At 42.0% G+C, this 16,338-nt stretch overlaps 1 protein-coding gene across 1 annotated transcript in view; it reads left to right on the forward strand.

The window, feature by feature from the left end:
• Positions 1–16,338, forward strand: part of PDIA5 (protein disulfide isomerase family A member 5) — a 99,746-nt gene that overhangs the window by 41,417 nt on the left and 41,991 nt on the right. The window contains exons 9-11 of the mRNA XM_050339630.1: positions 3,347–3,438; positions 3,543–3,614; positions 8,058–8,194. Coding sequence (XP_050195587.1) covers positions 3,347–3,438; positions 3,543–3,614; positions 8,058–8,194 — 301 coding nt within the window. The remainder of the gene's footprint in view (positions 1–3,346; positions 3,439–3,542; positions 3,615–8,057; positions 8,195–16,338) is intronic.

Raw genomic sequence — 16,338 nt, forward strand, 5'->3', positions numbered from 1 at the left:
TCCTCTAGTGGAGTGTGTGCTGCAGTCCCTGGGGAGGCACTTCTGCCTTGTGTGGAGGTACATTGTGAGGTGTGAACAGGAATTAGCAGTGTAAAGATCACCTACAGGGACAGTGCCAGTGCTAGGCATGCTGTGTTCTCCTGCAGTTGTCCCTTCCTTGTCCGTGTGCAGCTCATTTTATTAAATTCAGACCAGAGAATTAAAACTCTAGACCTATTCTAGTTTGAGCATTTCCTTCCTCACTTGGAAATTGTTTCTGTAGATCCAGACTAATCCTGCATGGTGGAGGACAGGGCTGGGACACAACTTTCTGCAGTGGAGTGTTGTGGTGCAGGATTAGTTCAGAGAAAAGTCCAGTTGTGGCACTACCATCTGCATCTTTCACAAAAATCAGTCTGACCTATCAACATTTGACCTAATTAGCTTCCTGAGTGGGACGTGCACACAGCTTGCCATTTGTAAAGTTAACTGTGCTGTACCCATCATAAATTATTCATGGAGTACCTTAGAGTGATGGTGACTTCCAGATCAGACTTTGCTAGAAAGTTTATGATTGGTTTGGATGAGCTGAAGGTTTGGCCTTTTAATCTGACCTGCCATTAGCTGTCAGGATGTGCCAGGCTCAAAAGTGATTATGGCTGTTATATAGCAGGAAAATTAAGTACAGTATTGCCTATCTAAGAGGTTGTGAAAATGAAGAGGTGAACCATACTTGTTGCTGTGTTCCCTTGGGTCTAGTTGTTTCTTGTCCCAGGACTGTTACTGAGAGGAGGGCACAGAGGTATTTTCAGTTTATATTCTGGTTAGATATTGCAGTTCCATCGCACCCAGTGCAGAAGGAAAAAAGGGCACCAAATCAGAAGTGGGCTTATTTTATGATTGCCATGAGATATTTCTGTGGTTAGAGGGTTGGGTGGGCTCTAGTGAGTGACTGTGAGCGATGTACTGTGGCACCAGAGCAGGGAGGAGCTGGTGGTCAGCAGAGCACTTCAACATCTCCTTAATGCCCATGAGTGTGCCAGAATGTTCTGCTCAGTAAAGACCAGCTTGAGAATACGCTTAAGAGCTTTCCTCCTTTGGTGCTTGTCTTTTTTTTTATTTCACTTTTTTTGGTGCTCTGAGATACCGGTTTTGGAGCAATCCCATGAAGAAAACTGTGAAGCAAAGTAGGGGGTCACAGTCAGTCAAGGAGGAAGGGTCAGAATCTGTGAAGACTAGGAAAGCTAGGAAAAGTTCAGGGTTGGTTTAGGTTATAGGTAGCTTGGTGGAGAGCAGGTAAGTGTTGAAATATATCAAATGTCACTGCAGAGGTGAAAGGAATAAACTGATCTTCCTTTCTGCAGTGGCTATTACAAGTGATAATGGATTGAAATTGAAGCTGGGGTCATTCAGTCATTTGCTAAAAGCAGATTAGCTGACCATGTGGGAGGAGGACCCTGGCTTTGGGTAGTAGGTGTGTTTTGATGGTCTCTGACAACCTGATATTGTATAATTCTGTGATTATAGGCCAGCTAAAGCTGTTAGTTTTGTCATTAAAAATGAATCTCATTGCAATAGTTTTTTTTTTTCTAATTATGCTTCATAAAATGTATGAACACCAGAATGAATCCAAGTAATTGACTTAAATCAATCACCATTGGATGGACACAGTGAAATTGTAGCAGAATATATGAAATGGCTGGGAATGCCCATTTAAGACCTTGGAAATCCTCTGAAAGTTCATGGCAAGTGTGAAATCTGGTAGACTGGTGTTTATTAGGGAATTAGTTAAGAAACCTGGTTCTTGCTTTATAAAACAACCACTGTATCGTGATCGTATTGCATTTACCTGCCCTTAGGTGGTGACATAGAGGACAAGGAAAGGGGAAATTGGGTCTAGATAATCTCATATGAATTAAATCAATCTGGTTCTTGGAACTACAAGGAAAACTCAAAGTGAGAGACTTGACCAGCAAGTATAAACCCTATTACTTTACTCTTCTCTGTTAACTGTATCATTTCTCGGGATAGGGAAGAGAAAACAAAGTATCTTTTTGTGACTTTCCAGCACATTCTTAGAAAAGGCTGACCTTCAAATGAGGATTTTCTGCTTTAAGATTTATTTCACGCTGGCTCTGAGCACATTTCGTTGGTCTGTGCAGTTTGCTGCAGTGGGGAACGTGGTATTAAATTCTGATGTGGCATTTCAGCTGGAAGGAGAAAATCCTGTTTTTGGAGAGGGAAGGAGGAGGGGTTTGGATTAAGACCCTGCTGCTAAAATGATTTAAGCCATCAGTGCCATTAAACTAAGTTAATCAGGAAGTGGTATCTCAGCAACTCTCTGGTTGCAGGTTTGACAGCAGAACGACTTCTGTGTGAATTGCACACCCACAAAAGCTCAGAATCAGTCCCATCTTCCAGTTTTCACGTCAAAAATATTTGGAAGACATTTGCAAAGGGCACAGAGTAAGTCGCAGGACACGGTGCAAGTCACAGTAGCCCTGAACCTGAAGCTCAGGATGAAGGGCTGTTGAGGTGGAGGATGGGTTGGGGTAGAGGTAAGGAAAGTGTAGGAGAGGGGTTTTGTTTCACATGCTAATCTGAAAAGCCACTATGCTTCTGTGCCCCTCTTTTGATATCTGTAGGACAAGGTTAATTCTTAACTCTCGTTATACCCTACCAGTCACGTAAGTTAACATATTTAAAGCATATAAATGCCATGTGATATTTCCTGAGCTCATGGAAATAGGGCATATTTTATTTTCACATCAAAGTATTGCTGATTTCCCCTTGCCATTCAGCAAGTGTGTTTTTGAGCTGGGATAATGGCAGTGCTTGGTTGGTTAGAGCTTCTGGACATAAGCTGAGATTGTAAATTCATTGCTGGAGTGGAAACTAGAGAGCCGAGGGTGGAACTTCTTGTGTCCTATCTAGTGTTTGGATGTGAACTGAGAACTGTTTTTTCCTGCTTGCAGAGGAAGAAAAGAAAAAAAACCCGCAATTACACTTGTAGCTTAAAAGCCAAATGCACAAAGAATAGCACAAATAGTGCAATTGAGAGAATTCCTTTAGATGTTTCTCTTAGTGGGTGAATAAAAAGAAACAGAGATGCTTCCAGAGCAAGGAGGAGGTGACATGCTGACTGGTGTGTGTTTCCTCTGGATTAGACTCAAGTATTGTTCTGTTCCTCTTGCGCAAAATCAAAAAAGCTTCAGTGCCTTTTACAGAGATCCTCTTGCTTGACAGCTATATGAATGAAATCAGAATCTGCCCAGATCTTAATTGGTTTTACTTAGACCTTGAAACAAATATTGTGATATTCCTGCTGTATTGTAAGAATCAGTAAGATTATGCTCTGTTTTTCCAGGTTCTTGCGGGAATGAATGTTTACTCTGCTGAATTTGAAAGGATAAAGGAAGAATTCAATGTCCGGGGATATCCTACAATCTGCTATTTTGAGTCAGTTACGTTTTGCTACTACTTTAGAGATCATACACTCTTCTATAATTGCATGTTTTTATCTTCCAGGGCAAGGACTGAACCTTGTTTTGTTGCTTTAACAGGAAAGGAAAGTTCCTGTTCAACTTCGAGAACTTTGGTGCTACCGCAGCAGATATAGCAGAGTGGCTGAAAAAGTAAGGCATTGAACTTCATGCACTCCACCTTTTATGTTCTCTTCATTATTTACAGAATGTAATGGTTTAGGAACAGACATCTCTCCCTCATTCCCTCTGCTCAGAAGAGCAAACAAAACTACCCCACTGAGATCAGCTAAACTCATACAGAGAGGTTGCCTCATGTTTGGTTTTTAGCATGCATGCCTTGCATTTCACCATTGCATCTTGTCTGTAACAGGAGACTGATGGTGGACCAAAATAAATGCAGATACACAGATCTCAGCTTCGTTAAAAATGCCAGTGATCTTGTGTGCCTGAACCTAATACCTTGCAAAACATTTGACTTCTGTTGTTTTATTAAAAATGTATATAACAAGTGCACTCGTTGGTTCTTCAGCCTTTAGCTGAAGCCTTTAAAGTGTCTTGCAGAGACATACTGGAGATCAAGGCACCTCGGACAGGTACTCATTTTTACATCTTTGTTTCATGTCATGGGGTGAAGTATTGGAAGCATCTTGTTCTATCTAGAGAGCACTATTTGCAGTCATAAACATTTGGGGGCTGAACAAGCCTGTGGGACTAGATGCTGAGAGACAGAGACACAGGAAGAGTGTGCAAGTATGTGTACAGCTGCTCTTCAACTGGTGCAAATCACCACATTGTCAGTGAACCTGATAGAGCAGCTGAGAGAGCTGAGATAGTCTGGCGATGGAGAAATCCTGTTAGCACCGAGCCCTGGGCATGACATCATCTTTGCAACCCTCCCTTGTTTGCTGCAGTCACAGAAACAATACTGAAATGAAGCTAATAAAAGGAAACAAACTCATGGGAAGGAACAGACTGTTGCAAACTATTGTAATAATACAGCTTAGCAAAATTGGCTCAGAATAGATGTATCTTACTGTACCAGTGGGGCTGTGATGGGGATGTCCATATGGTTGCAGGTAGCCCAGGGTCTTCAGCAGCAGCAGCAGACTGAGTGCTTCAGGATTTGGAACCCACAAATGAAGTGACAGCATCATTCCTGTTAGCATCAGGAGGCACGAGTACTGCCCAGAGGATCAAAGAGGAGGAATTTAGTCAGTCTTTAAGCCTCATGTAGTCGATTAAATCTTCAGATGTGAGAGATCAAGATGGCAACTCCAGCAGCACCGAGGAGTTGATCAGCCCTGGGAGCAAGGATATGGCTTCATCACCTGCACTTTGTTATGCTTCTCAGTTCTGCAAGGATGTGGTTATCTCTTGGCTACCATATGTGAAACATTAGATGTTGGGGGTGTTTTTTCCCCTGTCTGCCCACATAATATCCAGATAATCCCGGTAATGTGCAGTGCTTTTATATCAGTGCTGTGACAGCAAGTGAACACAGCTACTGGAGGCAAAGCAGAACAGCTGCAAGCTCTTTCCAATGATAATCTCTGCTAACAAGCCACTGTGGGCTTTGGCTGATATTTCAGCAGTCCAGAGCTAAAGACAGCTGTTTGTCCTCACTTAGTGCATGCTTATTAGTTTCCCAAAAGATGATCTGAGCAGTAGCCTTGTGCCCCTGTTTTGTATAATAAGTACAACTTTTAAGGAAACCACATTGAGAAATTATGTGTATTTACATAATTTTGCCAGTAATTGATGCTGCAGTTAAAAAACCATATAAGGGGTAAATCTACTACATACATAATATTATATTGCTCTGAGGAAGCTGCAGTGCAAGTATTCAGATGGTATGGCAAGGGCTTCAGGAAAGCCGAGGAGTGTCGTTAGAGAGCTACAGGGGGTATAGGCTGTGTTTCAGAATGGTATAATATTCAAATCATATCAGGAGGTCGCGCTGATTCAAGATATTGCTCTGTGGAGCAGGGGCAAGGCAGGGCCATGGCGAGGACAGCCAGTGCATTTTTGTACTCTGCATGCGTGTGCTGTCATCATGGATTCTCCAAAGCAAATCCAGCAGACACTGAGCCATATGAAATGGCCTATTTATTGTGGACACTGGGTACACTGCAGAAAAGCATCTCTTTTCCCTCTCCCCCTTCTTGTTTTTTTCTCTCTAAATGTTACTGGCAAAGTGCTGAAAGTACTTGATCCTATGCTGATTTTTGGGAGGACATGATATAACTTTTTGAAGGTTAGAATTATTTAAATTAGTGAAAGGATGTTGTCCATGCTTGTCCCTCTCAGGACAAGAACTGATAGTTTGAAGGGCTCCAACACCTTTTTTTTTTTTTTCTTTTAACCACTTATTGAAGGTACTTCTTTCTTATGCTGAAGTGTGCTAATGCATCAGTCTTACAGACACTTAACCTCTCTCATCTTTCTAATAGGCACGGGCTTCTATGTCATATAGTTTCAGATGTTTTCATGAGATGTTAGAGACAAACCATGGTACAGCCTTAATCCAACACACAGTAACACTAGAGATGCTATCTTGCATATACCACTGTTCTTTTTGTAAAATCTGATACACAGCTGTATCAGCCTGAATGGTAGGCAAGACAGACAACTTCTTACTGCCTTCAAGAGCTGCTTAGTTTGTCTTGCTGTTTTTATTGATTCCTCTCAGGCCCTTCCTTAGCATCAGCTTCTCCATTAAATCAAGAACTTGTTCCGTGCTTTTAATTGAATTAGCTTTTGATAATTCTTCCGGACTTCTGTCATCCTAATCAGGTGTTGGATGTGCCTTGTGTCAGTTGTAAATGGCATTTTAGATTTTGCTTGTTGCTTCCTCCAGGGCTTGAGGTGTTTCTTAACCACTCCTGTGTAGGCTTATTAGCATGCACAGTATTTTAAATTGGGCCATTTGAATAAACATCCCGTGTCCTGCTTTTCCAGTTCCTGATAGGAAAATAGGTCATACCAGGCCATGCTAAACACCATGTTCTCCCAGTGCTTTGTAGATGCTGTGTCCACGTTCATCATGCTCTGCCTACTCAACCCACCTTCCAAATCTGTTAAATGTCGTGTTTTTTTCTGGAAAGCCTTCGCTCTCCCAGGATACCTGGAGATTATTGGTCTCTTACAGACTTGGCAACAAGCAAACTGACTATCTGCTAAGCTTTTAGAGAGTAAACTCCTGCAAATGAGAACCCACCTCTTTGTCTCTCTCCTCTGCTTGGTCAGGTGCAGCTCCAGTCTTTGCTTTGATGTTTGCTTCTCACTGTGTTTATCGTATAAGCAGCAGCAGAGGTGTGCATCACAGTTTTGCATGGATTGCTTGGTATTCTTGGATCATACCCATTGCTTACATCAACAGAATTTGCTATCTGAATCTGTGTATCTCTCTGCTGCTTTTTTTATCGAACTAGGCTTTCAGCCTAGAAATGAGCAAGGCAGGATAAATGAGTTATCATCTGTTTGCCATTCCTTGTTCCAGGCAGATAACACAATAATACATTTTAATCAAAAATAGTAAATCTGCTTTCATCGGAGGTGGGGTCAAATCCAGACCTGTACTTTGCCAAAGAATTTGGGGAACTTGGGGGGTATTTGGAACTCGTTACTGCAACTGGCAATGATAAAACAGCTTCAAAGTCTGGCTCCCAATATTGGTGCGTTTGGGTATCCTTTCTGTGAACATTGCTTTATTAAATAAAATGTCAATTAGCATAGTTTAGTTCACAGTTGCCGAATTATCTTTTTAATGTACATTAATAAAAGCCAAAACCAATTGTTCAGTGGGATGGTGAGCACTGAACTGGTCCAGAGGAGCTTAGGTTCAGTTTCCAGACTTGCCACTGTGTCTTTGAGTAGTCTCTGTGGCTCTGATCCATCAAAGACAGTTAAACTCGTGTGCAATCATACTGAAGTTGGTAGAACATAACGCCTTTTAGGTTAAGCATGCAGTTGAGTAGGTTTGCTGAGTTAGGCCTACAAGCCCGCTGAGAGGGAGGACAGAGTGGTGCTTCCCTGGGCCACAAGAGCTGTTCAGGGTAAAACCACACATTCCTGGGGAAGTGGTGTGTGTAGCTGGCTCATGGTCCCAGCACTGCATCTCCTTCCTTCTCTGTCAGCCCTAGTCATGCTGTCAGTATCCAAGGTGACGGGCTAAATTGGCTGTTTCTGCTCACTACTCTTTTCTTTCATGTGCAATGACTCCTGTGAACTAGAAAGTGTGAATGCTGTGAGAAAAGGAGCATCCTGCTGAGAAGGGTGAAAGAGTGATAGAAAATGCATCTGATTTCTATAATGTAATAACTAAGCAGTCTGGTCATCTCCTGTCTCCATCCCCTTCCATTGCTGATCTGTTCTCATGAGCTTCTTGTGGGTTTTTTTATTCCTCCTCCAGTTTTATCTGCATTTCAGTGCTTGTGATTTCTGGGTGGGTACAATTATGGAAGCTGTTCAGTAGGGTTGGTGTTTCACACATGTATGAACATCTGCACAAAGTGTTTCCTTACAGTCTGACCTACCAAAATGACTGCTTAGTACCAGAAAGCTGCTCTTAAGCTCTATCTGTTTGTCTTGTAGCCCACAGGCACCTCAGCCACAACCTCCAGAGACTCCTTGGGCAGATGAAGAAAATGTAGTTTATCACCTGACTGATGAGGACTTCGACAAGTTTATAAAAGATCATTCATCTGTGCTAGTGATGTTCCATGCACCATGTGAGTTTGTTTTCTATTCTTTACTCTGAACCAAATGCTTGCTAACAAAATCAGTGATGATTTTCTTTGAAGGTTTCACAGAACCTTGAACTCAGAGTCCAGGCTTTTCTTGTTTGTGATGATTGTTAAATACACAAGGCATGAAATGCTTGTGAAGTTGCTGACTTCACATTTAGGATGGAGATGTGCTGCTGGGAGAGGGACACTTTGTAGGCTGAGTCAAAACATAATTGAAGAGTGTAATGATGCTTAAATAGTTAGAGGACTCATCACTTTACAGCATGATTTCCCATTTTCAGCTTCTCTTCAGTATTGTTTGCTACAGCTCCGGTTGATTGAACAACTTGAGTACCATGAGCTTCTGAGTTCTTGTTCTTGGCTGCTACTGTGTTGTTTTGAGCATTTTCACTCCTCTACTGCAGTTTCTCTGGCATTGTAAGGGGTGATAGTCATTATATATTGTGCTGAACAATACCAAAACTAGATCTAAGTTCAGAAAGTCCCCAGGCCTTTTTAAAACTAATGCAGATCTGGTGGTGATACTACTTAACTGTTCTGGTGAGAATGCACTGGGCTGATCTTTTTTCATTACTTGAGGTTTTAGCTTGACCAATAAAATGCAGTGGGTTGCTTTCAGAAAGCTGTTCCAGCCACATTGTCCTGTATGCTGTTGGGTGAAAGAGTTCATTAACCTGCTCGTTCACTGTGGATGTAACTTGTTTCAGCTACATAGCTGGTTCTACCAACGGATTGTGTCTGCGATGGACAGTTCAGGTTGAATCTGCTATCCTGGGTGATACACAGCCTCTGCCTCCTCTTACTGCTGTAAGAGCAGTGGCACTTGGGTGAGATGTTCATTTTCAAGGGCACGGATTTAAAGGTTAGGACTCTGGGGGCAGCCTGTGTGCTCACAGCTGAGGGTCTTGGCACAGAGGCTGAAATCCTGTTTCCCTTGAAGCCAGCAGGAGTTAGCTCCAAAATGCCTTTTTTGAAGGTCTGCTCATAAGACTCATTTGAAAAACATACTGTAATGAGTTTCCTTTGCCCAATGAAATGTCTGAGAATTTGATCCTCTGAAGCAGGTGACTGCTGTTTTGTCGCTGTGTTCACTGGATTATTTGTACTAATGAAAGTAGGACCGGAGATTAACGCCTGGTCTGAAAAACAAAACACAAGTAGCAGAAATGATGGAGCCTGGTTTGCTCAGGAGTTATCCTTCATTACCCAAATCCTTCCTTCCCTAGATTTCCATGCACCCCAGTGTGCAAGTGGCAGCGTGGATTGCTGCTCCTCGGGAGCTGTACGCTTACTGGTTTGGCTGAACAACTGCTGCCAAACAGAAATGCAATTCCTAAATTTCCCTCCTTCCCCTCTCTCTGCACAGTGCTGTGGGATGTGTCCCTCTCTCTAGCCCTGAATCTCTGTATGTTTACAGAGATTTAGTAGTATTTAAAAGCTTTGCCTTTTTTTGAGTTAGTAAATGGGCAAAGGAATCCAGTCATGTATCTGGGAGGAGGAAGAAGGGGAATAAATACAGTTGGTCCTGCAAACCTTATTCGTTTAGGAAGCCAGATGAGAAATAAGTTAATGTATACAATTACAATCAGATTTTATAGTAAGTTCAAGTCAGTTATAAACCTTAACAGAGTTCTGTTCAGTTTTTAGGGGTTTAAAATATTTTATAGAACACAAATAATACAGTTTTAGGAATAATGATATTACATGACCTATTTTGAAGGAGAGACACTTCCAACTAGGTATGTTTTGTAGTAGGTGGCATTCTGTATGAAGTTACAGCAGTACTTTGGCAAATACTGTTTTAAAAGTAAATCAAATGCCTAAACTGGGCTTTTGCAGTCTTCTGGTAACATTTTCCAGCTGCTTAGAATTGGGATAAAGAATATTCCTTGACAGAACAACTCAATTTTAAATGTAGCATGAATGTTTGAGGCATTTTATTTACATTCAGGTATATGCAGAATCCAGCTTGTACATGTGTAAAAGATCTGTGTTTGTAAGAATCTTCTCTGGGCATCCTCAGCAGTGTGTGTAAGGCTTGCAAACTAATTAATGACAGACAACTATCATAAACAGTTATCTCCATGATTAAAAGCTCTTCTCTTAGCACTTCGTAAATGTGTTAATGGAGTCACCTTATGAATATTAAGGATAAATCACTCCAGTAAAAGAAACGGACCAGCAAATATCTTACTTGTTTTAACCTTGGTAGCTCAGGATGAGAGAGTTTTTTCCTAAAAATTATGTATTAATAAAAAAAAAATGTGGAAAGAGATGTGCAAAACAGGCCCATAACACAGGCTATACTTCTGTGTAACTAAGAATAAGCAAGGGGATTTCAATACTGGCCTGGAATTAGCAAGTACTTAAAACCTGTGTCACTGTGGAGCATACATGTGACTGGGAGTTTTTCTAGCAGATTGTTGGGGTTTAGCCCCAGCTGCAACTCAGCCCCACACAGCCACTCACTCACTGCCTTGTGGTGGGATAGGGGAGAGAATTGAAATAATAAAGGCAACAAAACCCATGGATTGACATAAAGAATAAGTAAAAGCCATGCACAGGCAAAACAAAGCAAGGAATTTGTTCACTACTTTACATTGACCAGCAGGTTTTTGACCGTTCCCAGGAAAGCAGAGCTCCATCACACGTAATGGTGACTTGGGAAGAGAAATGCCATCACTCCAAATACCCCCCCTTTCCTTCTTCTTCCCCCAGCTCTGTGTGCTGAACACGACAGCGTATGGTCTGGGATATCCCTGTGGGCAGATGGGGTCAGCTGTCCTGGCTGTGTCACCTCCAACTCCTTGTGCACCCTCCTGCCTCCTCACTGGGGTGGGGTGGGGTGAGGAGCAGAAGAAGTCTGGACTCTGTAAGCACTACTCAGCAATAGCTAAAACATCCCTGAATTACCAACACTGTTTGCAGAACAAGTCCAAATCATAGCTCCATACCAGATACTGTGGAGAAAATGAACTCTATCCCAGCCCAAACCAGCACACACACACTCAATCTTGTGTTCATGGGAAGCTGTTTCACTGGAGGAGAGTTATTTCAGTGATGCTTTAGTTGCATATGCAGATGGCCAGTGCATTAATATAGTCCAAAAAGGTGTGCGGGAAATTGGCCACTTTTTATCCGCACCTTGCCCCTCAAGTGCTGAAGATACAGCTGAACCAAACAGAACCAGATAAATACCTGTGAACTGCACAATTAGGCACTGTGATGAATGTGGCCAGTTGGGTCTCTATGCCTGTGGCTGCTAATGATCATTCCTGAGGACCACACTATAATTATTTACAATCAGTTGCACTTACTGGCCCAGTCAAAGGCATCGCAGCATTTTGTGTTTAAGTGCTGCCTGGCATAACTAAGTTCACAAGAGCAGCTATATGTGATTTGAACACATCAGGAAGGTCTGCAGCATGCAACTTTCACCTTTTGGGATCAGAGACCTCATACCTTTTGTGCAATAATGTATCACAACCATTAAACAGAACCTGGGATGCTTGGGGTTGTTACTGCTGGCCCTGAGATTGTGGGTGAGTGTGGGCGGGCAGGATGACTTCATCCTGCTTTGGTTTTGCAGGTCAGTAGGGATACAAAGCAGGATTTTTAACCTTCTGAAACTCCTTTGTAAAGCCCTTAAGAGGATGTTCAATAAATCTGAATATTTAGCATAGGTAAAAAGCGACCCAGCCAGTCAGGCTCTGAAGGAGCTCTCGCTCCCCAGCCATCTGTGAGGGGTTTGCAGTGTTGTGCTCCTTACTTAAGCATTTCGCTGAAATTTCATAATTGCTGGTGGTGAGCTTAGTGTTAACCTGGATGTATCCAGACCGGAGTCTTGCAGACATCTGAAGTGTTTTTTCAGTGTGGTGTTATACCTGAAAACTGAGTTCTCCTGCACTATACAAAAGAACAAAGAAATGACCCTCTCTCCCTAAGATTTGGAGTTTTTGCTTGGATTGATCATATTTGGTAACATGAGATAGCAGAGCTACATTAGTAGGCCTATTTCCAAGCCTGTAACAGAGGATTTTTTGCACCAACTAAAGCTATTTCTGTACCATAACATAACTAAAGGCACCCGTGCAGGTCATGATAGGCTTCTATTAGCAATGACAGTAAAGGCTTCATGTCTGTATGTGCTTCTTGTATATCTGTGCCTACAGCTGATCAATTTATTTAGATGCCCAGGATGACAGCTGGGTTCTGAATGTCTCTAAATATGGGTTATGCAGCCAGTCAAGTGTTGTGAAATGTTTTAGTGACATGGGGACTCACTGGGACTTAAAATGCTCCCAAGTCACTTGAGCACAAAAAAAGCGCCCTGTTTGTGTTTTCAGTTTCCCCATCAAACTGTTTGCTGAGTCAAACACAATTTTAAAAATAATTCTGTCCAAAAAATTTGCCAAATTAGTGAGTGTTGTAGTCTTTCTGACTCTGTTTTGTCAAAGGGATAAAAACCCCACACACTTGCCTTTCTGCATTTTTCTTAGCATTTTTCTCTACCCAACCAAGTCTCTGATAAGTCAATTCAAATGCTACTGAGTGGTGATTAAAGTCCAGAATTGGAAGTCAATTCAGGAGTGGGTTCCAAAAGTGTCTGATTTTCATGCACGGGAGTTACTTTCATTATGTTTTGTTAACACAAGTGACATTGCTGACACTTTAAAATGTACCTGTTCTTGCAGCCTGATGCAGAATAATGTCCTGGCACCACTACAAGCTGTAGCCTCCCTGTGTACCTTCAGCAAGCACAGATCTCAGTAGTCTATGATGCTAATTGGTGGTTGTAGTCAGTCAACCCTATTTGCTTGGGGTTGCTTTGTCCCCCTCTCATACCCCATCAGCCAGAGCAAAGTTTGTGGTCCAGTACTGATGCCAGAGGTAACAGAGAAGAAAAAGGTGCTTTGGCTGTACTGTTAATGTGAGTGTGCATTTGCTTTTTAAAGCATTAAACTATAACATCTTTTTCTTGCAATGTTTTTCCTTATATGTGAGCTTAAGTTCATGCTAAACCTGTGATCTTCCCAGTCCTCTTCATAGGCCACATAAGCTGATTGGAGGACTTAAGGTTGGAAAAAATGTCAATATCCTTGGTAGGATATTGGAACCATCATGGTTTTTCCTCCCTGGGCAAGGAGGGAAGGCAGAGAAAACGCAACGTAATAGACCTTTGCTTGCTTCTTCCCAGTGGAAGGGAGGGCGAAAATAAATCTCGAAATTATAAAATGCACCACAGTTTTGATGTGTTGTTGAAATGTCTCTGAAATTCCTTTCTTGTCCTCAGATATTTTCACTCCCTTTAAAAACAAACCCCATAAATTATGCAGTTGGTGCTTTCCAAAGTCAGCTATTCAGCTGTGCAGGTTTTTAATTGCCCAGGGAGTGGTTTTATCAATTTGTCTTTGAAAAACAGCTTTTCACACCCTTCACTCCTTCCCCCCTCCCTCCCATGCATTAAAACCCAAGGTTTTAAGCTACTTTGTGAACTCTTTATTAAGAATCCCTACCAATTAGCCCAGTATAAGATGAAGGGCTCCAGCTTCTAACTAAGCAGTGGACTTGGATCTCTCCCTGCCAGCACACCATCATTGGTTCCAGTGGCCTGGTTTTTGTTTCTTGCTGCTGCATGTGGTGAGATTAGGATGTAGGAATCCATTGCTTGCTTTAAATATGAAGTAAAGCAAACCCAAAATGTGCACATGAAATCAAATCTATTTCTTTCAAACCATGTTTTACAACTATAAATAAATAAGTCTCCCTTTCAGACCTCCACTGGTTCCTTATGAAAGCAAGGTACATTGCAGCAGGCACTAATTGGGATGTCTGTTGGCAGCATCAACTGAAAGGCCACGAGCTGAAACGGCTGAAGAATAATCTACTCTGCAGGCTGAAAAAAATAGCCTTTCTAGCACAGGTCAGCAGCAGCCTAACATTGCCAGCCTGTGATAAAGAAAAAAATGATTTTTTTTGTAAATTAATATAGTTTTTCCATGATAATTCATTATGCAATCAAAGATTTTTTTAATGTCAACCAGTGCAGTTGCACCAGTAGTGGTTAAAGGCTTGTGGGTTATCCAGACATCGAGTAGCACTAAACGTAGAATGGATGGAAATATCCTTTAATTTTTATTTGTCTCTGTCATATATGACATCTGTGATTTTTAAAATAAAACATTGGCTGTGTTCAGTGACTACATAGAGAGCTTTTGGCATCTGCCTTCAGATGTAAAGCCTCTGGAATAAAGAAAAATGGCAGGTAGCTGGAAAGCTGTTCTTGTTAGAGCTGTGCAGGTCTGGATTACTGGAAGTTTTTAGTGTGTAAAACAGATTGTGTGTCTGGAGTCTTGTCAGATGCCATATCCCTGTGATACAGCTGTGTATCCTACTCCATGGAATGGTACTGAAGCAGACATTTATGTGTCAAGGTGCTCAATCCTGTTCCCACTAGACCCTGTGAAAGTGTTCTCCTTGCTTTAGAGTAATCACAGAAAGCTTGGAACAAGGCAGGCTTTCTGGACTGTGATGCAGGTCGTGGGAAGTGCCTGTCTCTGGTGGGTTTCTTGGTGAAGCAGTGCAGATGTGAGGATGGGCCATTGCAGTGCCCTGATCACCGAAAAAACGGAATAGTTGTGTAAGGACAGTCGGATGATGGGTGTTGCTGTTTCGGAGTCTGGACAGGTCTATGAAGAGAAGAGATCTGCTTCAGTTTCATAATTGTGCTTCCCGACTCTCTACATCCCATAGGTTCCTAATTTTACCGTTGCCTTAGTGTATTTTTAATGGGATGTATAATAAAATGTTTCCCTGTGCAAGCATAAATTATGCCAACTTTCTGTTCATTGTATGTATGTACTTAGCTGAATGTTACTGTCAGGCTCTTGGAGCAGATACATCGTTCATGTAATCCAGTTAGAAGTGGGTAAATTCTTGCCTTCTGAATCTGCTTCCACTAAAGTGAGCAGGTTCTGAGTGTTGATATCAGAGAGAGGAGGTCTGAGACACTGACTAGGTTCTTCAATATTTAAAAGCATGTGAGTCTGCAGTAGGATGTTGCTTGATATTTGAATATCACCAAAAATCTTAGGGACTGTAAACAGTTCAGTGCAGTGACCTGACAGTGCAGTGACCCACCTCATTACACTAATTACAGGAATGATTTTCAGGGAGATTTAATCACACATTAAAGCAGAAGTTCCTGAAAAGGCAGCAAATCAGGAAGATGAAGAACTCAACATGGATTTTTCCTTTAATGACAATCCCACTTATGTTTCTCGAGGATTTAAAAATAAAAATCAATACAGATTTTTAGTGGTACTTGCTAAAATAGGAATGTGAAGAGTATAAAACCCCTAATAACTAGCTTGTGCAGTAAAACTTGATAGGATACCTAATGAAAGGGGTGAAGCCAGAAATGACTGAGTCCGTTGTCTCTTTTGTGTTGGTCTTTTGATACTGGAGCACACAGTTCATATGAGATTATTGTCTTTTTGAAGCAGTTTGTGCTCTTTGAACAGGGTAAGATCATAAAAAGGAGGATGATCCAGTGATAAAAGTGATAGCCTTGGCCTGGAGATGTGAAAGTTTAGTTCTTGCCTTGCTTTGATTTGTACAGTCATGACCCAAGTCACTAAATATTTGTCTCAGTTTCCAATCTGTGAAGTGGAGATAACATTTCACCTTGTGTGGGAGTTTTATCTAGCGAGCCATGCCCAGACTGCAAGCTGCTCCAGTATTGCAACAGTTGAGGTATGGAAGGCATGTGAACATTGCAAAGGAAGTAGGATTCTGCCTTTGGTATTCCCTGGCTTGTGGCAGATGTCCGTTTTTTGGCCCCCAAGTTTAGGAAACCCCATCTGCTACTGGGTAAGCACACAGCTCAGATAAGATTATCAAACCTTGAGCTGATGGCTTGCAGCCTGTTTACAGCCTGTGCCAGGACTTGAAGGGAGGAACCTTGACATACTCTGGTTCATCTTCACTACAGGAAGTGTTGGCAAACCCAAGCTTTTGGGATGTTTTGGGCTGCCCTGCCTTTGGGCTGGATCTTGACTTGCCCTGTGGCGTGGTGCTGTTCTGGGGACACAGTGTATGCCTTGAACAACTTACCTGGGAGCAGT

The sequence above is a fragment of the Myiozetetes cayanensis genome, unplaced genomic scaffold, assembly GCF_022539395.1.
Source record: "Myiozetetes cayanensis isolate MyiCay16 unplaced genomic scaffold, myiCay2020 scf9, whole genome shotgun sequence".
Taxonomy (NCBI): domain Eukaryota; kingdom Metazoa; phylum Chordata; class Aves; order Passeriformes; family Tyrannidae; genus Myiozetetes; species Myiozetetes cayanensis.